At 41.7% G+C, this 27,201-nt stretch overlaps 1 protein-coding gene across 2 annotated transcripts in view; it reads left to right on the top strand.

Annotated features, from left to right (window-relative positions):
• LOC308533852 (pancreatic alpha-amylase) overlaps positions 1–20,612 on the top strand; it is a 21,803-nt gene extending 1,191 nt beyond the window's left edge. The window contains exons 2-12 of one of the 2 annotated variants that reach the window (XM_081112005.1): positions 10,441–10,489; positions 12,404–12,617; positions 12,963–13,109; positions 14,057–14,254; positions 14,662–14,892; positions 16,103–16,236; positions 17,080–17,202; positions 17,298–17,397; positions 18,630–18,748; positions 18,852–18,977; positions 20,387–20,612. In XM_081112005.1, the coding sequence (XP_080968131.1) occupies positions 12,450–12,617; positions 12,963–13,109; positions 14,057–14,254; positions 14,662–14,892; positions 16,103–16,236; positions 17,080–17,202; positions 17,298–17,397; positions 18,630–18,748; positions 18,852–18,977; positions 20,387–20,576 (1,536 nt within the window). In that variant the 5' untranslated portion in view covers positions 10,441–10,489; positions 12,404–12,449 and the 3' untranslated portion in view covers positions 20,577–20,612. The remainder of the gene's footprint in view (positions 1–10,440; positions 10,490–12,403; positions 12,618–12,962; positions 13,110–14,056; positions 14,255–14,661; positions 14,893–16,102; positions 16,237–17,079; positions 17,203–17,297; positions 17,398–18,629; positions 18,749–18,851; positions 18,978–20,386) is intronic. The other variant, XM_081112006.1, reaches the window with a different exon arrangement.
• The last annotated feature ends 6,589 nt before the right edge of the window (positions 20,613–27,201 follow it).

The following is a 27,201-nucleotide window of genomic DNA, read 5'->3' on the forward strand; positions in this document are numbered from 1 at the left end:
TATGTTTGTGTGTGTGTGTGTGTGTGTGTGTGTGTGTGTTTCCAGTTTAGGGAATTTGTTTAGTCTTTGATTTTTGTGCCCCTATAATCTATTAGAATATTATTCAAAAGGTAAAAATGATTCCCATATAAAATTCCCTTCCCTTGGTGAAATTAGTTTCAGCTGTAGGTAAGTAGGAAAACTTTCATATACAGGCATATCTCACAGATATTACAGTTTGGTTCGAGATCAGCACAATAAAGTGAGTCACATTTTTTTGATTGCCCAGTGCCTATAAAAGTTATGTTTATACTGTAGCCTATTAAATATGCGATAGCATTATGTCTAAAAACCACAATGCACATACCTTAATTTACAAATACTTTATTGTTTAAAAAAAAAATGCTACCATGGTCTGAGCCTACAGTGAGTCATTTTTGGGGGGGGGGGGGTCTTACATTGATTATTAATAAACAGTAATATTTTGAAAGTAATCTTTTCTACTGAGCAGTAGGCCTCAACAATAGGCTTAAAATACTTAGTAAGCCATGTTGTAAAGAGATGTGCTGTTCCATTTTTAGAGCCCGGCAGAGTAGATTGAGCATAGTCCTTAAGTGCCCAGGGACTTTCAGAATGGTGAATGTGCACAGGCTTCACCTGAAAGTCACAGCTGCATTAGCCCCTAAGGAGAGAGTCAGCCTGTCCTTTGACGCTTTGAAGTCAGGCATTGACCTCTCCTGCTCTGAAAGTCCCAGTGGCATCTGCTTCCAATGTCACTCTTCTCCCACTGAAGCCTATTGTCGCGTGTGGCCACCTCCATCATGATCTTGGCTGGCTTCCTGGCTGACTTGCAGCTTCTGCATCAGCACCGCTGCTTCACCTGCCCTTTTGTGTTGGGGAGACGGCATCTTTCCTTAAACCGCATGACCCAGTCTCCACCAGCTTCAGACTTGCTCCTGCTGCTTCCTCACCTTAGAACTGACGGGAGTTGGGGCCTGGCTCTGGATTAGGCTTTGCCTTAATTAGGTTGTGGCTGGTTTATCCTATCCAGACCATGACAGTTTCCTCCCTTATCAGCAATAAGGCAGTTCTGCTTTCTTATCATTTGTTCGCTGGAGTAACACTTCTAATTTCCTTCAAGAACTTTTCCTTTGCTTTCACAACTCAGCTGTCTGTCTGGGGCCAGAGGCCCAGCCTGTGGCCGTCTTGGCTTTGGATATGCCTTCCTCACTGAGCTTACTCATCCTTAGCTTTTGACTTGGAGTGAGAGACGTGCAACTCTCCCTTGCACGTGGACACTTAGAGGCTACTGTAGAGTTATTGATTGGTCTCGTTTCAATACTGTGCTTCAGGGAGGAGGGAGGCAGGGAACAGCTGGCGGTGGGGCAGTCAGAACACACACAGTAATATCTGATATGTAAACGCTGATTGCCATACGGTGGTTTTCCATTATGCCTTCTACAAGGGCTCAGAGGACTGTGAAGCAGTGAGACACCTTGAGTGTTTGTTCCCTTTAAGGAGTCTGCCTGTTAGCAACATGAACAGTCAGCGTCATCCTGGTAAGTCAGTCATCAGACAGAAGGCAGAGCATTTAGGTTGCTGTTTTAGGTGAATCAGAAAGTATTTACTATGCAAATAAGACTCCTTCAAAATCAATATCGAGAGATATTAAGGGCCCTAGCCAGTTTGGCTCAGTGGTGTCAACCGTGGGACCAAAGGGTCCCAGGTTCGAGTCCAGTCAAGGGCACATGCCCGGGTTGTGGGCTCAATCCCCAGTGAGGAGCATTTAGGAGGCAGCCAATCAATGATTCTCTTTCATCATTGATGTTTCTCTCTCTCCCTCCTTCTTCCATCCTCTCTGAAATGAATAAAAAAATAAAAAAAAAAAGATATTAAGGCTTTCAGAGGAAGTAAGGGAACAGAATCAATAGCTGATGCGTACTTAACATTCAGTAGGCACTGTGCTGAGTGCTGAGATGTAGTAATTTGATGTTTACCACCCCATAAGAAAATAGGTCCTTCTGTGAGTAATGGAGTTTGTAAGTAAACTCCAACTGTGAGTTAAGAAGACATTTTCTTTGGTCCATTTAATTTCCTTAACTCATGCACATACAACAGAAATAGTGACTCAGGAGGATCGTTCAGTGGACATGAGAGCAGACCAGTGTGTTAGGCATGTAGAGAGAGAGCTGATGCTTCTTAGGAGAAAGAGTTCCCTCCCCAAGAACTTAAGCAACTGCCATTTGTGGGAGCGAGCTGTATAGCGGCAGAGCAGTCACAAAGAGCAGGGGGGAGTCTCAGATACGCACCTGAGACTCACCAGCATGGAAGAAGTGCCAGGAGGAGAGGCCCTGCACCAAACAAGCTGAGCTCTAACGCCATGGGGAAGTTAGGAGGTCACACAAGACTTGAGAACATCTAGGACTAACATACATCGAAATGGGGATTGCATCTATTAAAAATGCACATCAGTTAGAAATGAGAAGGGTGTGTGACAACATAAGAAGGTATTTTATTTGAAAAATTATGACAGCACCAGTATACCACTTACCGGTAGTTAATATACCAGGGTCCTTGAAAATCCCAGAATACAGAAGAAAATCTGAGCCCCGGATTATTTTATTACTTGAAACTTTTCAGAGCTTAGACAGAACTATGTACTTATGGAGGCACTGACTGCCTCACTGTGGAAGAAAAAGATGAAAGGAGAATGAAGTTGGAGTGCGCAGTGCTGCATGTATTGTATTTTTCTTTAAAGAGGGTGTTTTAAGAATATTTTGGCAAAATGTTAACATGTCTTAAATCTGGGTCTTGGGAGATGGAGTCTTTTTTTTTTTTAAATTACATCTTTCTGTATGACAAATACATCACAACTAAAACGAAAATAAAGCAAGAGTGGCGTACCTTTAAACCAGTTTTTCAGCTGTTTTTTAAAATTACTCTCCCTCCCAAAGGAGCATTTTTAGACTTTTTTAATAATCAACCTACATGAAATTTTAAAATCACAACACACCGTCTGTCTGCTTGTACACTGTGTGCGTATCTGTCCTGTGATCAAAGGAAGACTTTTCTTCCTCCTTCACTGGAGAGCAAAATAATCGCTAATCGTTTGGAAGACAGGTGGTTCTGTACCATTAAACAGTAACATCATACAAAGTGTTCTTTGACCTCAGCCAAATTAAACCAGATATCAAGTAACAGGAAAACTTCAAATTCCTGGATATTAAATAACACATCACTAAATAACATATAGAGCAAAGCAGCATTCTTAAGGGAAGTTAGAAAATAACTGAATTTGAATGAATGAAAATACAACAAAAATTTGTGAGGTACAGCTAAAGAAGTGTTTAAAGGGAATTTGCTTATATTAGAAAAGAATAAAAACGACAGATTGATGGTGCATGTTCTACTTTAAGGAACTAAAAAGTGAATAAATTAAACCCAGAGCAAGCAGGAAAAAGAAATAACAGTAATAAGCACAAACCAATACCTTGTGAACAGGAAATATCATTGTAAACAAAACTAGTTCTAGCCAGATTGCAAAGAAAAATAAGAGGAAACCCCCACCTCCCCCTCCAAATTGTAAGAATATAATACTGGAATTTGAACAAATTTGTTTTTATAAATTTGACAACTTCAATGATATGGACCAATTTCTTGAAAGTGAAAACTACCAAAGCTTATTCAAGAAGTAGGTAACTTGAACAATCCTTTTTCTATTTAATAAATTTACTTCGTAATTCAAACTCTTCCTGCAAAGAAAGCTCATGGTCTAGGTATTTTCACTAGTAAATTCTACCAAACAGCAAATGAAAACCAACAATTCTATAGAAGCGAACACTTCCAAATTAATTTTCTGCGTCCTGCATTATCTTGATACTAAAACCAGGCAAAGTACAAGAAAACTACAATATCCCTATTTCTAATGAGTATAGATGCATAAATCCTCAATAAAGTGTTAATAAGTTGCTCAACAATATGTAAATAGAATTATACATCATGGTCAAGTGAAGTTTATCTTAGGAAGTTCAGACTAGTTCAAATTCTGAAAGTCATGTAATTCATCATGTCAACAGAGTAAAGAAAAAGCATAAAGGAAGGGAAAGCATTTGACAAAATTAAACATCCATTTATAGAAACTCAGCATACCAGGAGTAGGAAAGAGCTTCCTTAATTTGGTAAAGAGTGTCTACAAAACCTATGGCTATGCTAATACTTACTGGTTAAAGGCTGAATGTTTTCCTCCTAAGATGAGAGAAAGGCAAGAAAGTGCACACTCCCCACCCCTATTCAACATCTTGACAGCCAGTGCATAAGCAGGGGAAAGCCATACAAATCAGACATAAAGAATTAAGTTGTCCCTATTCAGAAATGGCATGTAGAAAATCCCAAGGAATTAAAAGGTTCCTACAACTAATAAGTGAGTTAAGGCTGCAAAATTAAAAGGTGTAGAAATCAAATGTACATCTGTATACTAACAATAAGCAACTACATTTTGAAAATTTTCTAAAAGTACCATTTGCAATAGTGCCAAAGCGGAAATAATTAGTTAAAATCTAAAATACATACTAAACCTGTATGGTGAAAACCCTCCACCAATTATTATCTATATACATAAAAGCCTAATATGCAAAGTGCCTCCTAGGGAGTTTGATCGCTTGCTATGACCTGTGCTGACCACCAGGGAGTGGCGCAGAACGAAGGAAGGCCCTGGCGGCAGCTGACAGCCACTAGGGACCTGCCCTGCATGAATTTTGTGCACTGGGCCTCCAGTTGATAATAAAAAATGAAAACTAAGTCCTGGCCGGGCAGCACAGGTGCTTAGAGCATTGTCCTGATTCGCCAAGGCCATGGGTTTGATCCCCGGTCAGGGCACATATAAGAATCAACCAACGAATGTACAAATAAGTGGAACAATAAGGTGATGTTTCATTTCTTTCCCCTGTCCCATCCTATCTCTAAACTCTATAAAAATTTTTTAAAATGAAAACTTAAATAAGTGGAGAGAGATAATGTGTACATATGTCAAAAGACTCATGATTATTCTCCAGCCAGTGTGTTAGCCTATGTATGAAGCAGGTTCAGTTCCAGGTCAGGGCACATGCCGCAATTGTGGGCTCAATCCCCATTGTGGGGCGTGCAGAAGGCAGCCAATCAGTGATTCTCTCTCATCATTGATGTTTCTATGTCTCCCTTTCCCTTCCTCTCTGAAACCAATTAAAAATACACACACACAGCCAAAGCGACCATTACAACCTAATGACTGGTGGACCAGTCGCTATGACGTGCACTGACCACCAGAGGGCAGACGCTCAATGCAGGAGCTGCCCCTGGCAGTCAGTGTGCTCCCACAGGGGGAGCTCTTCTCAGCCAGAAGCCGGGCTCGCGGCTGGTGAGTGCAGCTGCTGTGGCCAGAGCTGCTCCTGACTCTGCAGCAGCGCTACTGAGCAGCAGCGGCAGGTGCAGTGGCCGGGATGAGAGCGCAAGTGGCGCGGTGCTGGGCCGGCTCAGACTCCTCCCTGCCTGGCCGCCTGCTGCTGGGCGCACTGCTACATCCCCCGAGGGGTCCTGGATTGCGAGAGGGTGCAGGCCAGGCTGAGGGATCCTGAATCTGTGCACTGGGCCTCTAGTATGTATGTGTGTATATATGTAGAGTCATGATTATTAAAATGTTGACTAAAAAATTATTCTTTCCCATTCAAAAATTCTATATTGTTGATGTTGCTAAACTGATTGAGATTTATTTGGAAAATGAACGAACTAGAATAACTAGCACATTTTGAGAAAAACAAAACTGAATGACTTAGATTACCTAATTTTAAGACTCATTTTATAGCTATGCACTATAGGGGTCTCTGAAGGAGAGAGAAAGGGACAGAGTACTTGAAGAAATAATGGCTGAAAACTTCTCAAATCTGATGAAAGTCATGAATAGAACATCAAGGAGCTCAATAAATTTCAAGTAGATGAATTCAGAGACCCACACTGAGAAACAATATAATTAAATTTTATAAAAGACAGAATCTTGACAGCAGCAAGCAAGAGAAGTGAATTGTCACATACAAGGGATTCTCAATAAAATTGTCAGATTTCTCATCTGAAACCTTGATCAGAAGCCAGTAGACTAATTAATATATTCAAAGTGCTAAAAGAAAACCAACAAGGAACCCTATACATAGCAAAACTGTTCTTCAAAACTCAGAGAGAAATAAGACATTCCCAAGTAAACCTGCACTGGAAGAAATGCTTAAGGGACTCTGGCAGCGTGAAATGAATGGACACTAGACAGCAACTCCAAGCCATCTGGGGAAATTCAGATCCCAATAAAGGAAATAATGGGCAATTACAAGAGCTAGGATTATTGTAACAGTGGTTTGTAACTAGAGTTGTTTTCCACATTATTTAAGAGTCACACATTAAAAAAATTAGTCCATAAGTCAGTATTGTAGCTGTGGTTTGTAACTCCACACATTTTCCACATAATTTAAGAGACTAAGGCATTTCAAATATGTGTGGGGGCACATCATGTATGAAGGTGAAAAGACGTGGGATGAGAGCTGTAATGCAGTTCTTGTGTGTTACTGAAGTGAAGCTGCATAGACTCCAAATACAGTGTTACAGTTTAAGGATGTGAACTCCATGGTACCTACAAAGAAATCAGCTACCGGATATACACAAAAGGAAATGAGAAAGTAATGAGAAAGTAATTTAAATACTTCACTACAAAAAAACAAAACCACAACACAACTCCACACACACAGCTAAACGTAAGACACCAAATTGGGAAATGAGAGACCAAAAAGCTCTCATGCATATAGAAAACAAGCAAAATGACAAAAAGTAAGTCTCTCCTTTTCAGTAATTTTTAAGTGTAAATTAACTGCTCTTCTATTAAAACACAGATATTAGGAAACTCAGTAAAAACACCTGGTCAAACTATATGCTGTCTACAAGACTCTTAGATCCAAAGACACAGATAGATTTAAAGTGAAAGGATAGAGAAAAAAAAATGTTACATGCAATTAGTAAGCAAAGAAAGCAGGGTGGCTTTACAGACAAAATAGACTAAATAAAAAAGGTTGCAACAGAAAATTAAGACAATAGGTATTAATAAAAGTTTCAATAGAGCAAATGGAACAGACCATCAAAATGTATGAAGCCAAAATGGATAAAATTGAAGGGAGAAATAGATATTTCTATAATAATAGTTGGAAACATCAGTACCCCACTCACATAAGGGATAAAATGAGAAAATAAGGAAGGAAATGGAGGACTTAACATAATAAATCAACGGACATGCGCAGAACACCCTACCGAACAACAACACCATACACATTCTTGTCAAGTACACATGGGACATTTTCCAGGACAGACTATATATCAAGCTACTAATTATTCAAAGTATTTTTAATGTATTCAAAGAATTTTCAGTGGGATTAAGTTAGAATTCAATAACTAGGGAAGCTGGAAAATTCACATTCCCATTGAAATGAATGCATTCTTGAACAATCAATGCATCAAAGAGGAAATCACGTGGGAAATTAGAAAATATTTAACTGAAAACAAAAAATGTACCAAACAATGGTATGAATTGACAGTTATAATTACTTACAAATAATGAAGATCTCGAGTCAATAACCTAATTTGCAATTTAAGGAACTAGAAAATGAAGTAACGAGACACAACCTTAGAAGAAGAAAGGAAATGATAAAGATCAGGGTAGAGATCAATGAAACAGAAAATAATAGAGATCAATCAAACCAAAAGTTGACTGAAAGAAACAACAAAATTAACAAACTTTTAGCTAGATGGACAAAGAAAAAGACCCAAATTACTAAAATCAGGAATGAAAGTGGGGACACTGCTGCATAGTCTACAGCAGCCGTGGGCAAACTGCGGCCCGCGGGCCGGATTCGGCCCGTTTGAAATGAATAAAACTAAAAAAGAAAAAGACCGTACCCTTTTATGTAATGATGTTTACTTTGAATTTACATTAGTTCACACAAACACTCCATCCATGCTTTTGTTCCGGCCCTCCGGTCCAGTTTAAGAACCCATTGTGGCCCTCGAGTCAAAAAGTTTGCCCACCCCTGGTCTACAGAAATGAAAAAGAATTATAAAGAGTACTATGAAGTGTTCTACACCAACAAATTAGATACCTAGATGAAATGGACATATTCCTAGAAATGCATACCCTTGACTTCCTACATCCCAAGAGAAAGCAAATGTCATATAGAATGTCTTCTGAATCAAAGAGCATAAGGGAACTTAATGGTTGTATCAGAAAGGAATAGGTTAGTAACAAAACCGACAAATCCTCCGTGGCTTATAGTAACCACGCGTATGTGTTAAGTTCATCATCGGTCAACAAGGGCACTGACCCTACATCTTAGCCACTTCACAGTTGGCCACAGAACTCCATTTTGACACAGATTTAACAAAGAGGCCTCAAAGTCCAACATATTCCTCCTGCTTGCACTTCACTGCCAGAGCAAGTCACATGGACACTCCCCAGCTCGACAGGACAGGAGTGTATAATTCCCCCGAGGGAAGGGGCACTGAGTATGAACAAGGAAACGTTCTGTGGGTGCATATGGATCAAGTCCTAACAGGGGAGTTAATTTTGTTCAGAGTGAAAATTTGAAGAAACAAAAAATAAGAGGCTAATCCTCATTCTGTGATCTTCTAAACATATTCCTGAAAGGTGAAAGTTGGGCAGGCTAAATAGCCACCTCAGGCTGTGAATAAAGAAAAATGAATTTATTTAAGGGATGGGGGATGGGACCATTGAGAGGGAAGGGCTCCACAGCACTGAGCCAAAGGGTACTGGGTCCATGAGGGCAGCAAAAATATACTTAGGACAGTGCAACAAGGAAGGGCTCAGAAGCAACAGAGCGCCGAGGCGGGCTGCTGTGGCTCACTGGGCAGTCAGAGAAAAGGGGCCTTGGACGCGGGCTCAGGGGCTGAGCCCAGATGAGCTGCCGCTGCCCACTGCTCCCCTGGTTAGGAGATACATGCCTGTGGGGGAAGGAGAGGAGGAGGGAGTGGCACAGGCTGGCTCCTTTGTCCTCAGTCTCTCTCTCTTGCGGGTGGAAATCTTAGGGGAGGTTCAGAGGAGGGTCTAATAGAACATTCATCAGCTTTCCAGGCGTGCTCTTTCAGGGCATGGTCTCCCCTGCTTGGTCGGCACCAGGGCAGGGGTCATTAGTCATGTAGCTGTTCCCGGGGCAGCCACTGCATCGCTTCCCTGGTTTTGCTGCTTTTCTGAGCCTGGAACTGAAATACAACTGAGGACTTGCCGCTGTCTCTAGGGAGGAAAGGTCAGGGTCTAAACCGCATGACCAGCGATATGGAAAGTCAGGGTGTGCTAACCACGTGGGCAGCCACACGCTAGGGCAGCGGTCGCCAACTGGTGGTCCGCGGACCACTGGTGTCCGAGAGGCCCGAAAGGTTAGTGCCCGCTGCTCTAGGGGAGGACAGGTCACCCTGGGGCGGTGGGGGGGGGGGGGATTCTGTGTTCCCAGTCTTGCCCCTTGCTAGGCATCCAGGGCTTTCTGCGCTGGTGAGTTTCTGTACCTGGCCCATGGTCCTTGCTCTGCTCATGTCTGTCTAACAGTTACTACTAGCCAAGCAAATTCCCAGATTCCAAAATACCTTCACATACAATACTCTGTGACACCCGGTGACAGGCTGAGAGGACTGGGTTACAAGCTCACTATGGGGTCACACTGTGGTCTCAGTAATTAAAACTGGGTACGAGCATAGCTCGCTCTCGCATTTACACACGTGAGAAATCAAAGCGATAACACACAGAAATGGCACCAGCAGCACTGGATGCGTGTTGCTAGCTGTAGTTATTTTTGAATATTTAACATATACCATGATTCCCATTTGCTAAATGAGGATCGACATGTCATGTGCAGACTTCATGGTTTTCCTCCGGGCTCAGAGCCGATGGCAAAGCTTGCATTCAAAATTAGATTTCTGGTTTAGAGACTTCGTTTACATTCTAGTCACACTTATGTTACTTAACTCATTTAACACAGCAATATTCTAATCTGTCTTTAAGGGTGTTGTTTGATTTAGCAAATTTCCCCCCACTGGATTAATATAAACCATTCAGAAAAGAAAGGGTTGTGGAGATTGGGAGAGGCTCAGAGAAAGAGAAAGGAAGGACAAAACGAAAGCAACCTGGCAGAGGAGTGAGGAGAGGCTGCGGGCGGAGGGGGTGGGGACAGTGCGGGGAGCCCAGGCGCTCAGGAGACTGGCCTGACCTGATGCCAGTGGGGCTGAGGCTAGACCGGGTACCACGTGGGTTTGGAGAACTCAGCAGAGTCCTCAGAGCCACGACTGGAAGGAGGAGGATTATGGGCAGTTTATAAAGTCTAAAATGCAGCATTTTTTCCTTAACTGAAGAGAAAAAGAGAACTGTTTGTTTTCTTAATTTTTACCGTTGATAAGAGACTGAACGGAGGATTTGTGGGATTGCTGGCTTACAGAAGTTGATGTGGTAAGTTATTTTACAGTTCGCTCTTTTTTAGTATCATGTAATCCCTTCCCCCCTTTTTGTCTTGAAATAAGTGGCTCCTGGCATATGATTCGATAAAGGTCAAAGTGTCACAGTCTATTTTAGGTTTGTTGACATCTGAAGTCTCAGTGTCCACCAGCACAAAACGTACAATTTAGATTTGAAATGCGTCCAAACCTTCACTCAAAAGGCAGCGCTCCCTGCAGAGAACTGTAGGCAAACTTGACTGTCTGCCTTCTCTTCTCTAACCTTCCCACGTGACTTACTATCCTGATCTCAGGTGCATTTTTCTTGCTTTTATTTCTCCTTTCTTTCGGTAGAAGGAGGGCTCCTAGGCGACAGGGTATTGCTTTAAGAAAATTGTACATGAGATCCCATGGAAAACTTAGAGGGATTGTGACTATTTTTAGAAGAGAAACCATTACCTCGATCAAGTGCTGTTACTACCTAACATTCTAGAATATTGAAAACTAGGAAAACAGAAAAAATATAAAAACACCCGGAGAGAAATACAAGTGATGAAATAACAGACATAGATGTGAGGAGGTATTTCTACTAAAATTTTTAATACTTTTATTTTTTTAAAATATATTTTATTGATTTTTTACAGAGAGGAAGGGAGAGGGCTAGACAGTTAGAAACATTGATGAGAGAGAAACATCGATCAGCTGCCTCCTGCACACCCCCCACTGGGGATGTGCCCGCAACCAAGGTACATGCCCTTGACCAGAATCGAACCTGGGACCCTTGAGTCTGCAGGCTGATGCTCTATACACTGAGCCAAACCGGTTAGGGCAATTTTTAATACTTTTATTAAGTTACTTGCTATAAAGATATTTATAGAGCATCTACCAGTGGTTTTCAACCTTCTGGCCCTTTAAATACAGTTCCTCATGTTGTGACCCAACCATAAAATTATTTTCGTTGCTACTTCATAACTGTAATGTTGCTACTGTTATGAATCGTCATGCAAATATCTGATATGCAGGATGGTCTTAGGTGACCCCTGTGAAAGGGTGGTTCGACTGCCAAAGGGGTCGCGACCCACAGGCTGAGAACCGCTGATAGATTAATGACTACAAATGACAATAGTAGATAACTTTCTGCTCTTGGTTAATGTTAATTCATGTACATGTTAAAAAATGTATTTGTGTCTGAGACGTGAGACTGCTGGGGGCAGGGGTAAAGAAAAAGCATATATACTCACACATTACCTTTCTAGACATGTGTTAAGCACATGATTTGATGGAGAGACGAAATGTTCTGTTTCCTTAATTCATAGACATTCAATTTCCAAACTGTTTCTTAAATCTAGGTGCAGAAATTTAAGTAACTGAAAAATTGGGGCTAGGGGTAACAATTTTTAAAATATAAATATTTTATTTCAGAGAGGAAGGGAGATGGAGATAAACAGAAACATCAATGATGAGGGAGAATAATTGATTGGCTGCCTCCTGCACGCCCCACAATGGGGATTGAGCCTGCAACCCAGGCATGTGCCCTGACCTGGAATCCAACCTTGACCTCTTGATTCATAGGTTGATGCTCAACTACTGAGCCACACTGGCCAGGCCTAAGGCAACATTCTGACTATGAATTTAGTTGGCTCTGTTTGTTCTTTTCCTTCTATCTTTGAAGGGCTTTGGAAATAAAATCGAATGATAAGTAAATAATACGTGATTGGGGATTGCTTTTTATGTATATAAAGTGCCAGATGTTAAAAAAGGCTGATATTCCCTAATAAAGAAAACATTAAGGTTCTCAGAGGTCAGTTGGACTCATTTCCTGGACAATCTTATGCTTTATTGATAATTCCTTTCAGATTATGAGTCAACATTTTGTGCCCCGAGTATTTGCTCATGTGAACATTTACTTTGTAAACCATGCTTCTTGCAGGAATATAAATAGTGGCTGGAAAGAACCCTGACAACTTCAGAGCAAAATGAAGTTCCTGCTGTTGCTCTCAGCCCTCGGGTTCTGCTGGGCTCAGTACGCCCCCAACACCAAGCCTGGGCGCACCTCCATCGTCCACCTGTTTGAGTGGCGCTGGGCTGACATCGCCCTGGAATGTGAGCGGTACTTGGGTCCCAAAGGATTCGGAGGGGTGCAGGTGGGTCTGGCTCACAGTGTACGTCGCGGGGCTGCTGCGCCTTATAGCATATGGTCTCCTCTGTGTCGGTGAAGTCCAGAAATTGTATTTTATATGCCATCAAAGGAGTTTCATAAGGAACACACAAAATTCAGTATTGTTAGCAACTTTAGGTTCTGTTTCTGGTATATTCTTTCTTCAGCAGGATATCAGCAATAGGCTGGTTCATCGTTTCCAGTGCTTATAGAAAAATGAAGCAGTTTATACAAAGATTGAGAAAGCATTTAAGTCCATGGATTGTTTTCTAGACTATCCAGTGATACCAAGTAAGCCACCATTTGATACCTAAGATTGTTTTCTCTGTAGATCTCTCCACCCAATGAAAATGTTATCATTAATAACCCTTCAAGACCTTGGTGGGAAAGATACCAACCGATTAGCTACAAGTTATGTACAAGATCAGGAAACGAAGATGAATTCAGAGACATGGTGACCAGATGTAACAACGTTGGCGTAAGTGAATTCGTATTCTTTAAAATATCTATGTCAGACAATAGTCTGGTGAAGGCCTGGGGGGAGGAGGGGTGCAGGTGCGGGGTGGAGGGGGTTAATGAGGGAATATAGGGGGACATCTGTAATACTTTCAACAATAAAGATACATTTAAAAAAATAAAAAATAAAAAAATTACGTAAAAATATAATTTCTCTCTGCCCGTCCCCATCTCTTGCTCCTTTTGAGAACATTTCCCGTATTTTTTATTTTACTTTATACTTCACCTGTAACTAAAGTTTAATTGTAGCTTATATTTCATTCTTTGTCATTCTTTGTATGTATGCCATTTATCTACTAAAGACTAAGTCGGGGTTTAAAGGCATCTTGCTTATAAAGCAAATATCAACCTTTAACCCTTGTAACTGTACAGATTTCCAGAGATACTTTCTTGTCAGGAATTGGAAATTCCAGTGACAATGTCTGGGTCCCTTCCACGTGGCTGTGTCTCCATCCGTAATTCCCGAGTCTTCTTCCCCTCGGGCTGTTTGATGATAAACCATCCCTCTGATGAGGAACACAGTAAGAAACAGTGTTTACCGCCCTGTCTTCAGAGGCTGAGTCGGTAGCAGAGGGTGACCCATGGACATTTCCAAGATCTGCAATCTCTCCTCCACTTACTCCTGCCTCCCACAGCAAAGGCTCGTTGCCTTCATTCGTAGTCACAGGAGTTTCTGGTTCTGTTCATTTGCCATGTATGTAAACACTTGGCCTTGTGGCTGGCATGCACGTAGGTCTTTGGTTCACCTGATTTCCTTGTACACTTGGTCTTCTAGGCAGGTACGTTATAACATAACAAAGAAAAAGAACTAGTCTGGAGTGTTATGAACATGCTGTCAGCTTCAGTCGATAATGTTCTAGATGGTTCCCTCGCCATCGATCGAACTGAAGCAGAAGCGCTGCCTTTCAGGTCCACATTTACGTGGATGCGGTGATCAACCACATGTGCGGCAACGGCGTGAGCCCGGGGACCAGCAGCACCTGTGGAAGTTTCTTCAACCCTGGAAGCCGGGACTTCCCCGCCGTCCCGTTCTCGGCCTGGGATTTCAATGATGGTAAATGTAGAACCGCAAGTGGGGACATCGAGAACTACAATGACGCTTACCAGGTAATTAGGAACTCCACCGTGATCTGAATAAAGAGCTCTCTGTCTGCCTTTCTCTGTGTACAGCTCATTCATCTCCATTGAAGTGCTACCTTAACTTCCTTAAGAAAATAGGGCTCCAAGTCTGATGGGACAAAAATAAAACAACTCAAAGCAATAGGTACCACACTTTCTCCAAGTTACTGATTCCCAATTAAAAAGCTCAGCCACTTCATTTCCTTCATGCTCCATTTTTACACCGGGAAGTACCTCAAAGGTATGTCCCGACCAGAGTGTCCATGTCCCCCGTGCCCAAGGCAAAGGCGACGCTATAGAGATACTTATTAATGAACAAATGAATGACTGGCCACATGGATTCTCAGGTGGACACCATGTCTTATGCATCAGTCATGAACTTTCTTCCTCCATAGGTCAGAGACTGTCGCCTGGTCGGTCTTCTTGACCTCGCCCTGGAGAAAGACTACGTGCGCTCCAAGGTCGCTGAGTACATGAACCACCTCATTGACATTGGGGTGGCCGGCTTCAGAATCGACGCCTCCAAGCACATGTGGCCCGGAGACATGAAGGCGGTTCTGGATAAACTGCATCCTCTGAACACAACCTGGTTCCCTGAAGGAAGTAAACCTTTCATTTACCAGGAGGTGTGTTGAGACATATGTGTGCACATACAATGTAGCTTAATTCATCAGAAAATGAGTGACATATTTCATTAAAATGTAATTTCTGTAGGTTAGTAACTGAATCATCCACACAGAACAGGAATCAGTTGTAGAGGAAAGTGTTTTTTTTTAATATATATTTTTTATTGATTTCAAAGAGGAAGGGAGAGGGAGAGATAGCAACCTCAATGATGAGAATCATCAGTCAGCTGCCTCCTGCACGCCCCCTGCTCGGGAGCAAGCCCACAATCTGGGCATGTGCCCTGAGCGGGAATTGAACTGTGACCTCCAGGTTCATAGGTCAACGCTCAACCACTGAGCCACACCAGGCAGGCAAGGACAGTGTCTTTAACCTCCTTTTGTTCAGAGGCCCTTCTTCGTCGAACTCTCTAAGTCTTGATCACAAGGGGTTTTAAGGAAGAGCAGAGATTCTGTTTAGGCTGCAAGCACCTCTTTGTAATTGACGTCTCCCATCAGAGACCATCAGAGAAGACGGGTCATAGTCTGGTTGTCCTGAGCCAGGCTGCGAGAGGTTAAGTCTTGTCTGTAGCACTATGAGCTGTGTTCTTTCAGGCACATTGATTAACCTCCCCGTGCCGCAGTTTCTTCACGTGAGGAAAAGGTCATAGTGATGTCTTTGTTGTCAGGAAGTTAGGGGAGTTAGTACTTATCAAGCACTTAGAGATGCTGTCGGCAAGACAGTGATTGCTCTGTGAGGTTATCTGTTTTCATGGAAGACTCCATTAGATGCGGGTTTTCACAGGACAGCAGCCCACCTGGTCTAATCACTTTTAATATTGTAGTAAATACCGTAACAACAAAAATGAGAATCTTGGTATAAGGAGCATCATCTGGGGCATGTCAAGTAACATTGTTTAAAACCACTTTAAAAAATATTTTTATTGATTTCAAAGAGGAAGGGAGAGGGAGAGAGAGAAACATCAATGATGAGAGAGAATCATTGATGGGCTACCTCCTGCATGCCCTACACTGGGGATCAAGCCCACAACCTGGGCATGTGCCCTGACCAGGAATCCAACTGTAACCTCCTGGTTCATAGGTCGACGCCCAACCACTGAGACATGCCACGTGGGCTAAAGCCATTTACTATATGACATTCACTTGTTGGTTAAAAGTATAACCTAAAATGGCATTCCCCCCTACATTTCTTCTACTTGAATAATTTTTCCAGGTAATCGATCTGGGTGGTGAGCCCATTAAGAGCAGTGACTACTTCGACAACGGCCGCGTGACAGAGTTCAAGTATGGTGCCAAACTGGGCACAGTGCTGCGCAAGTGGCATGGGGAGAAGATGGCCTATCTGAGGTGAGTGGCACACGCCTGGTTCTTGGATTCACTTTACAGACTGATTACATATCACATTATGCCGACAGGAGTTATCTTCTGAAGACCTTATGTAGACCCTTGCGAGGATCAGTTACCAACAGCAAGTGTGCTCGCTCCCGACTCGAATGGGTCATCTTTATCGTATAGAATGTCAGTCCCAGGAAGTATGTCTAGAAAGCCGTCCCCTGGGGTTTCTCATCTGTGGCTTACATGACTCTCCTACGCTGACTGCCAGCACTGACCTGGGAAGTCCAGGTTGTTACTAGAATGGTCTGTCGTTGAGAAAGTCCCTACAATGTGGCCATGCTGTGGCATTCACGAGCCTCCTATCAAATGGTTTCACATTTTAAAATGTCTGTATTGTGAACGCAAACACGGAAACCTTCTTTTAAACCCGTTTGCCATTCTGTATGCGATGGACATTGATCCTTCTGAAGTCCATCTCAATCATCATCCCTAAGACTTCCAAAGGGATTTTATAAATTACAGAAATACCGGTAACATGAATGCAATACAAGTAATTTATGCGCATATACACACATGGAATGTATTCATAGATAACACAGCTATATCTACAGAGAATGTATATAGGGGCAGGCAAAAGTAGGTTTATGGTTGTGAGTTTATTCCTCTATTACTGATATATTAGTTGTTGTATTATTTATTTGTATGATTTGTATATGAACAGCTATAGTCCTACTCTTGCCCACCCCTATATATATAAAACCTTACACAAAAATCCTTTCAGTGAGAGAATTTCATTATATAATGAAAGAAACACACATGTAAGTTACTCTATGGTGTGTGTGTGCGTACCCACAGGAACTGGGGAGAAGGCTGGGGCTTCATGCCTTCCGACAGAGCCCTTGTCTTTGTGGACAACCACGACAACCAGCGGGGACACGGCGCTGGAGGTTCATCCATCCTTACCTTCTGGGATGCCAGGTGGGAACAGAGTTCTCCATTTGGTGTCCCCCTACCTTTTAACAACACTGAAAACATTACTTTCTTTCACGATGATATCGTTTTGTAACTTCCAGACTCTACAAAATGGGAGTGGCATTTATGCTCGCCCATCCATATGGGTTCACACGCGTCATGTCAAGCTTCCGTTGGCCAAGGTATTTTGTGAATGGAAAAGTAAGTGCTGGTGTCGTGCAACATACCTTTTTCTCAAGAAAAGGGCAGCTTTGTTCTAAGTTTACCAGATGCTGCTACATTTATTATTTGTTTATCAACTCTTTATGTGTAAGCTGACCCAGGCCTCTTTTAGCAATGGAGTGGGTATTAAAACACTAAAATGCATGGTCTCTGTTGTTAAACGGTATGCAAGCTATTTCTGAAACGTGAGAAACATACCTCCTTACTGCCCCCAGACACTTGAACAAAAGGATACAGTGAATATAACTGGTACCTCTTATAAGTGCCTGCTACTGCCTGGCTGGTATGTGGATTACAAATGAACATGTGTAAAGAACTTAAAACAGCACCTGTTCATAATCTAAGCAATATAAATACTGGTTAAATGTTTTTTTTTTTTGTTTTTTTTTTTAATATATATTTTATTGATTTTTTACAGAGAGGAAAGGAGAGAGACAGAGAGTTAGAAACATCGATGAGAGAGAAACATCGATCAGCTGCCTCCTGCACATCTCCCACTGGGGATGTGCCCGCAACCAAGGTACATGCCCCCGACCGGAATCGAACCCGGGACCCTTCAGTCCGCAGGCCGACGCTCCATCCACTGAGCCAAACCGGTTTCGGCCTGGTTAAATGTTTTAAAAAAGTTGTATGGAAGGCAAAAAAAATATATAGTTGAATTGAGGTTAAATAGGCAAAGTATTTTATAAGAAGAAGGATCATATATGTATTAAAGAACAGAAATGTGCAGAGTATACCGGGAAAGATGCAGATGAGAAAAAATTTGGTAAATTCACTCATCTGCGTAAATTGTTTTAAAAATATATTTTTATTTATTTCAGAGAGGAAGGGAGAGGGAGAGAGAGAAACATCAAGGAGGAAGGAGAATCCTTCCTGCATGCCCTTACTGGGGATCAAGCTTGCAACCCTGGCATGTGCCCTGACTGGAATCGAACTGTGACCTCCTGGTTCATAGGTTGAATGCTCAATCATTAAGCCACACCAGCCAGGCTTTAAAAAATTTTACCTTTGCAACATGGCACTAGGAAATGAGAATTCAGAGGGAAGGTGATGAGAACTTGGGGAAGGGCTGGCAGCTACGGAAGGAGTTGGCTTCTACATGAAGACACTCCAGAGACAAACAGGGGAGATTGGGTCTGGCATACTGGAGAAGGAAGAGGCAACACTGACATTTAAATCTGAGCATTTTTTTATTCTTTTTGCTAATGAAGGATATTAATGATTGGGTTGGGCCACCAAATACTAATGGAGTAATTAAAGAAGTCACTATTAACCCAGACACCACCTGCGGCAACGACTGGGTCTGTGAGCATCGCTGGCGTCAAATCAGGTGGGGCCCTTATTCAGAGAGATCCTACGATAATAAACTTGCTCAGCATTTTATGTGAAACTGTTGAAGAGCACATAGCGATCCCACTGTGTTTTGATTTCAGGAACATGGTCATGTTCCGTAACGTGGTTGACGGCGAACCTTTTACCAACTGGTGGGATAATGGCAGCAACCAAGTAGCTTTTGGAAGAGGAAGCAAAGGATTCATCATCTTTAACAATGATGACTGGTAAGTAGATAGCAGTCAGAAATTATATTTTATACTAACGTGTTCTGGGTTCATTCTTTCCTCTTGCTGCTCATTTAATTTTTTCTTTAATATCAGAAAAATTCTTTAGTCAGTGGATTAAATGAACCAGAAAAAAATGATGGTTCCTATTCTTTTGATCTCCTCTTGATGAGGGCTCTCTGTTCTCAGAAGAGCTGTGTTTGTACACCTTGTATATCATGTGCAGGTACGAGGCACATTCTATGCGCCCACATCCACCCATGTTAGTGTACAGGTTGTGAAATCACTAGATGAACATGTCGCTTGACCCCCTTTTATGTCAATGATGGGAGATGACTGCCTGGTACTGAAATACCTTTTTCTAGTTCTTTTTCTCAACTAGTCTTATATCTGGTTCTCTGGTCCCTTTCTTCACTTCCAGCTCTCCATGCCAATCATTTTCAAAGCATACATGTAACGAATATGTATCTTAGGGTCAGCGATTCACCTGAGGAGAGTTGAATTTTACACTTGAGACAAGAGCATGACTTAGACCTTTTTGCAAGCTGCTGAAATGTCTCCGTCCAAGGGCAACTTCTATTTATGCTCAGCTCATTCCAGCCTAAATTATATTCCACGGACAAAACAAAGAATCCAGTATATCTCTTCTTGTGTCTGTCTTTTGTGGATGGGAGAAGCAAAATAAATGTATGTGACAGCTTCTATTTAAAACCATATACTCCTTTAAAGGAATGCTAGATTATTTTTATCTCCAGCCCAAATTCATTTTGGCCTCTTGAAAAAAAAGATTTTTTGGAAAACATAATCAAATTAAAATTTTTTAAAGTAATTTGTATTTCTTTAAGTTCAGATGAGGACATATTTTAAATATTTGTGTACCACAGGAAGTACTTTTTCAAAATATATATTTTGGTTGATTTCAGAGAGGAAGGGAGAGGGAGAGAGAGAGAGAGAAATATCAATGGTGAGAGAGAATTATCTATCTGCCTCCTCACACACCCCTTCTGGAGATTGAGCCTGAAACGGTGCATGTGCCCTGACCAGGAATCAAATCTTGACCTCCTGGCTCATAGGTCGATGCTCAACCACTGAGCCACGCCGGCCAGGCACCTCAGGAAGTACTCTTACCTGAGGGGGCCTGTACAACTCAAATCCTCACCGACAGTCCTCACCCATCATGTTTGGTGGTATTCCCTGTTGACCAGGAAGTTGCTCCGTCTCCTAGAGGATTCCTCTGTCCCTGAGAAAACGCATCCCATGGAGAGGTCTCTGTGTTGGAGTCTCTTCTCCCTGAGACCTGACTGTGTGGTGTCCGTGGCATGAAGGGCAGCCGCTCATTTCAGAGGTCATCTGCATCCTTGCTTTTCATTGTGTTGAACTCAAGTGAAATCTTCACGTTTCTGTCACAGGCCATTGTCTTCTTATTTGCAAACGGGTCTTCCTGCTGGCACCTACTGTGATGTCATTTCTGGAGATAAAATCGGTGACAAGTGTACAGGAATCAAAATCTACGTCTCTGCTGATGGCAAAGCTCACTTCTCTATCAGTAACACTGCCGAAGATCCATTTATTGCAATCCATGTGGAATCTAAATTATAAGATTTGAATTAAATACATATGACCCCAGAGAAATAACCACGTGTATTTCTTTTTTGTACATATATAAATTCTTGTCACTCATTATTTTTTTTGTAAAAGTTGTAATAAGTAAACAACTTGAAATCTAAGAAAAGGATAAACACTCACATAATTATACAAGTATAAGATAATTACAATCCACAGTTTTATTTTAGAAGCCTCACATTAACCTGTTTATCAGGGTTTGGGGTCTAGGTGAAAATGGTAAAGGGATTAACCCCCTCCCCCAAACCAACAACAACAACAACAACAAACCCAAAAACTCATAGACTCAGACAACAGTATGTGATTACCAGAGAGAAAGGAGAAAGGGCAGTATAGTAGAGGGTAAAGGGGTAGAAATAGTGATGGAAGGAGACTTGACTTTGGGTGATGAACACACAATTCAATATACAGATGGTGTATTATAGAAGTGTACACCTAAAACCTATATAATTTTATTAACCAGCTACAGGCCCAGTGCACGAGATTCATGCAGTGGGGTGCGGGGGGGGTCCCTCAGCCCAGCCAGGACCTCTCGGGGGATATCCACCGGCAGTCAGACATACCTCTCGCAGTCTGGGACCCCTTGCTCCTTACTGCCCACCTGCAGCGGAGGTGGGAGAGGCTCCTGCCACTGCTGCTGCACTTGCCAGCCGTGAGCCCAGCTTCTGGCTGAGCGGGTCTCCCCCTGTGGGAGCTCACTGACCACCAGGGGGCAGCTCCTGCATTGAGCTTCTGCCCCCTGGTTGCCAGTGCACATCATAGTGACCGGTGTTCCGCTGTTCAGTCAATTTGCATGTTAGGCTTTTATTCTATAGGATGTCACCCCAATAAATTCAATAAACATTTAAAAAAAGAAATTTCTAAAAACCCAGATAGGCATCTTAATGAACACCTTTGTTGATAGTCATACCCGTTGCCCAGCAATGGTTCATTGATGTATGCTTGTATTTATTTCTCCCCTACAGTGTTTCTAGCAGTCAGTTAGGGATAGCTGATTTAAAGATGAAGCCTGTGAAAGTTCATAACATTTGGGTGCTTTTAACAATATGAAAGCCCCTTTGCAGTTAATAAGTTAAACAATAGACTTAGACTGTGCATCTGTAATTCTTAGTTACCCAGAGCTCACAGGAACCTTTGCCTCTACATCCTCCCCCTTTCGTTCTCTTTCCAACGGCTTTAGCCTGATGCTGTCGGGCTTTCTGTTCTGCCTCTTAGCGCCCAGTGTGGATGGATGTTTATTCAGTGCTTTCTTGACACCAGATACTCCAGGTTTTCCTCCTGATTGTCTAGCTATTCATTCTCCTCCACCCTGACTTGAAATGGACTTTAAATGTCAGACTTGTTAAGGCTCTCATTTAGGTCTTTTTATAGCTCTGTTATTTTTCTTATGAAAACATATGAGGAAACAGAAGCCCCAACTCCGAAACCCTCTTCTTTTACCTACAAATATATCTATTCCTTGCCCCGATCACGTTCCTCTTACCGCCTGTCATAATGAGGAAAATGTGCCTCCTTCTACCATTCTACCACTTGGGTTAATAACACCATGCCATTCCAGTTTTATCCTTCTGAGGACTTTGTTTCATAGATGATTTTCCTCTTCTGCTCTAACAGCCTTTTCCATTTTGCTAGATTTAGTCCCTTCATACGACACGTAGTAGAGTCTTCCAGACAAAATTGACAACTCCCGTTTACTCGCTCCCCTTCCTAGTCATTTTTGGGGGTTTGTTTTCATCACAAAGTGACAACGTCTCAGTGGTTTTAACCAGTCATTTTTCATCTGTTGACTGTCCAGTTTCTATTTTCATCACTTTATTGCATCTTCTCTCATCAACATCATCAAAAACATTTATGTGACGAATCCAATGTATGTCTCTACCATTGTCTTGTATCGCTTTGCACCAGCTTTCAAAATGCTGAGCCACACTCCTTCCTCAGCTCCTTCGGCATCTGCGCTTGTTTTGTCTCCCACTTTTCCTTTTCTCTCACTGCTCTTTTTTCACACATTTTTATGGGCTCATCTTCCGTTTGACCTAAGGCTCACACAGATGTATGTATATTTGTACTGTTTTACTCCCTCAGTGTATTGGACCTTTAGCCTCAGGCAGTGTTTGGCACGTATTATATAAGAGCTCAATGCTTGTTTGTAAAATAAATAGAGATCATGAGAGGAAGAAAAGAAAAAGATATCATTTTTGAAGACAGATTTATTAGTAAAGATATGGTCTTAGAGTAGAGATATTCTTTTTATTCTTTCTCCCATTCTTCCCAAGTTTAACTGATTCCTGGTTAACCTTGATTTCTCAGGTCATAAATGTCATGGGATCTCAACAGAAATGAAAAAGGTATTTGATGAAATTTAACAACCTTTCATGGTAAAAACGCTCAATAAATTTGATATAGAAGGAATGTGTCTCAGAATAGTACAGGTCATTATGACAAGCCCATAGCTAACGCTATATTTAATGGTGAAAAGCTAAAAGTTCTTCCTCTAAGATTAGGAGCAAGACAAGTGTCCCTTCATTCACCACTTCTACTTACCACAATACTGGAAATTCTAGCAAGATCAATTAGGCAAGACAACGCAATAAAAGGCACCCAAATCAGAATGGGAGAAGTAAAATTGTCTCTGGTTCCAGATGACATGATCTCATAATGGAAATTCCTAAAGTCTCCACCAAAAGAGTGTTAGAGCTACTAATAAAATTCAGGTTAAGCAGCAAGATACAAAATCAACATGCAAAAGTCAGTTGTGTTTCTGTACACTAACAATGAACTATCCGAATAAGAAATTCAGAAAGCAATCCCATTCACTATAGCATAATAAAATAAAAATACTGAGGAATAAATTTAACCAAAGAGGTGAAAGATTTATACACTGAAACTGTAAGACACACATCACAGAAATTGAAGAAGACACAAGTAAATGGAAAGGTATCATGTGTTCTTGCATTGGAAGAATTAATATTATTAAAGAATATCCACACTATCCAAAATGATCCAGGATTCAATATGGTCCCTATTAAAATCCAGTGGCATTTTTCACAGAAATAGAAAAAAAACCCCTAAAATTCTATGGAACCAAAAAAGATCCAGAAAAGTCAAAGCAAACTTGAGAAAGACAGATAAAACTAGAGACATCACGCTGCCTTGTTTCAAACTATATAACAAAGCTTTTGCCTTCAATAAAAAACTAGATATAAAGGGGGAAATCTAGATATCTTAAATGTAGCATACAATTTGTTGCAGAAAAATCACAAGGTTTTAGAAGAAATCATGTAAGAACTCTAATTAAAAAAACACACAATACTTTGAAAAAACAGAAGAAAAGTGATATACTAAAATACCTTTAAAGGTCTTTCACAAGAAATTGAACAGATGGGCAAATACAGCCTGTTTGCTCTTTTTGTCCTTGAACATAAATTCTGGGAAAAGAAAAAAAGAGAGAAGTGTGGCTCAGGGCCACTTACATAATCTGTTTTTAGGTAGAACTGGGTGTGCTGAAAGGATTTGGGTACAAAGAGCACCACTTACGCTAGAGTAAAAGGTGATATTTATTATTTCCCTATAATTGCATATCTGCCAAGACCAGCTCAGTATTTTCCTATACTTTTAAAGACATTTTCTAGTCAAGAAACAATGATATTTTCATGATCAATTCAATCCATGGCCTTTTTTGGAGCACCTCTCCGCACCTGGGTTTCCTCAGGTGTAAAATGAAAACGACAACTCCTTTTTCAGTTTGGTGTATTAAGTGAGGAACTGTGTGTATCACATACTAACTGCTGTTGCTGGTTACATGCATACTTCATGTCCTCAGTCAAGATGTGTCTCTTACCCTAAGGCTGAGGGCTAGCAATTCAATATTTCTCCCAAGAACCACAAAGTCTTGGGCCTGGAGCAGAAGGCAACAGTCTACTGTAATTTGAAATCTTGCCAGGTTCAACCTGTGTGCCATTAGCTGAAAGTTAACAGAAAACCCCACTTGGCCATGGCCAGTGTGTTCAGTGGTTAGAGCATCTGCCTGTGCAAAGAAGGGTCACAGGTTCAGTTCCTGGTCAAGGGCATGTACCTGGTTGCAGGTTTGATCCCCACCCCCAGTCTGGGCGGTTCCTTGAGTCTCTCTCACATTGATGTTTCTCTGTTTCTCTCTCTCTCTGTCTTCCTCAAATCAATAAAAACATATCCTTGGCTCAGGATTAAAAAAAAGGAAAAAGAAAATTCCTCTTGGCTTCAGTGTTTCCAATTCAGTTCTTGCTCATAGGACCTAATTCAGTTTTGGGTCTAAGGATGCCACAATCAGAAATTTCAGTCTCAGCTTTGTATGTTTTGATCTTATCCATGTTCTGTGGCCACAAGTAAAAAGATTAGGTGTATTCCAATAAAAATGAGCATTGATCAAGCCAACGTGTACTTACTATGTGCCCAAGCACTCTCTGAGGTACTTCGGAACATGTTACCCATGCTTAAGTACCAGGTAGAGTGGGGAAAACAAGACAGAGCTGTAGGACACATTAACTAGAACATAGAGGGAAGTAACATGATGCAAAGTAGGATGGATAGTAAGTGGTTTGATTTCAAAGGAGACAGGTCTGAGAGGCTCTGAGAAAGATTTGTGGGAAAGGAAGGCCTCAATGGGGATGAGGAGGATTTGTGAGGAAGGGGAGGAGGGAGGAGTAGCCCAGAAGAAGAAACGTGATGATGACAAGGCACCGAGGAACGAAAGAGGCTGTGGAGTGGAGCACCGATGGCTGGATCAGTGAGGCTGCAAAGGGCGTATGGAATACTACCGGAAAGGAGGCTGCAGAGGTAGAATGAAACTCACCAGTGAGGTTGGATGTATGGACTCCAGCAAGGGCACTCCTGAAGAGAAAGGATATTACTCTCTATGCAAGATAAGCATGTGTAACTGCGGGGAGAAGCCAGCGACTATCGTTCCTGATGCTGCTATTAAGACAGAGTTAGTTAATGACGCTTCAGTGCAATTACCTTTATGGTTTTTTCTCTTCCGCTCCCCGCCCCCCGCTGTGTAGCTGCAATGGCACTGGTTCTACTGGGGTCCGCTCAGCACACAGGTCTGCCAATCTTCCTGCCAGTTCCGAGGGCGGGCCTGTCCTGCCAGTCCCCAGGCCAGGCTCCTATTGTCATGTTGAAATAACTGACTGGGAATGACAACTTGCTTCCCGCTCACTATTTTTATATAATTGGGGATGGAAATAATGGAACTACCCCCTGATTTAACTGTCAGTCAAGTGACAACAGAAGCACAGGATGAGATTAAACCAAGTGCCTCAATCTGCCAGGTGCTGATGGTTTTAGTAGGAGGAAGTTCAGATATAAAATGTTTTTCTATATCACAATGAGTATTCATGCATTTTAAAATTAAACTATAGAAGTATGTCCTGCAAAATTCTCTTTCAATGAAGATAGACTTTTAACATTTTCATGGAGAGAAAAAAGCATCATTTGGTACAAAGTATTTTGTGCCTTTTTTTCCAAAAGGTACCAAACCAATGAAGAAATGTGTATCCATGCCACACAACAACTAAAAGAAAGAAAGGAAATTATATCTCAGTAAAACGTTTTCTGAGAAAGTGTTTTTGGAAAAACACAGTTTTAGAGATATTTCATTTTAGAGGTACTATATGAAAACATTTTTAGTGTGCAGGCTAGAGATCTCCCAATATACATAATACATTTTTTTCTGGGTCCTGGGGTCAAGCTAATTGAAAAAGCAAACAAAAGAATAATGAAGATAGAAACCAAAATATCACCTTTACTAAAAAGCCTATCTAGGAAAATACAGTTTGTACCAATGGGCAGGTGGCATTCCTAATGGTGAATCTAAGAATTCCACATTCCCACTCAGCAGCCTAAATTTGGGCAGGGCTCCCCTGAACAGGGGCAGACACTCTGTAGAAAAAAAAGAAAAAGCTTGATATCGTTCTCAAGAAGAAGCCAGGGCCAGCAGGAAGAGGAGGAGCTGGGCTGCATGTCTCCAATCTTTCCTTCCAAACTCATCACAAAGAGCGTTCCCCCTTCAACGGACCCACACTCACCAGCAGAAGTGAGAGCTGTCAGAACCCTTTCAGCCAGCAGACTGAGTCTTGGCTTCCTTCTTGGCTTTGTGGGATTGCTGACATTGGCCTTACTTTAGCACCTAGCCCCGCTCTGAGACCCCTACTCTACCTGCGTATCAATAATTCTACGGGGAATTGACTTATCTTACTTAGTCAGCTCAAGGTACTTGGTAGGTTAGCAATGCAATTATGAGAGTATTTAAATGCATGGATGCGTATATTTTGAAATATACTTTAATTCAATACTGTGTTCATTACTGGCACTGGAAAACTTCTCTGAACCCAAAGCCTTCCGCAATGACGCTACTTTCTATGGTAAAATCTTTCATTTCTGAAATTTGTTCTTATGAGATCCCATGGGAAAGGAAACCACGTCAGGAAAGATGTTACTGGGAAACTGTCACTCGGGGTCTCCCTCAGATGCCCTATGGCACAAAGTGCCCTGAATGAGGTAAAGGGTACAAATCTTACACCTGGTCAGATCTGGGGCCCTTGTCAGATTTGGGTACTAATGGAATAGA

The sequence above is a fragment of the Myotis nattereri genome, assembly GCF_964212035.1.
Source record: "Myotis nattereri genome assembly, chromosome: 18".
In the NCBI taxonomy this organism is placed as follows: domain Eukaryota; kingdom Metazoa; phylum Chordata; class Mammalia; order Chiroptera; family Vespertilionidae; genus Myotis; species Myotis nattereri.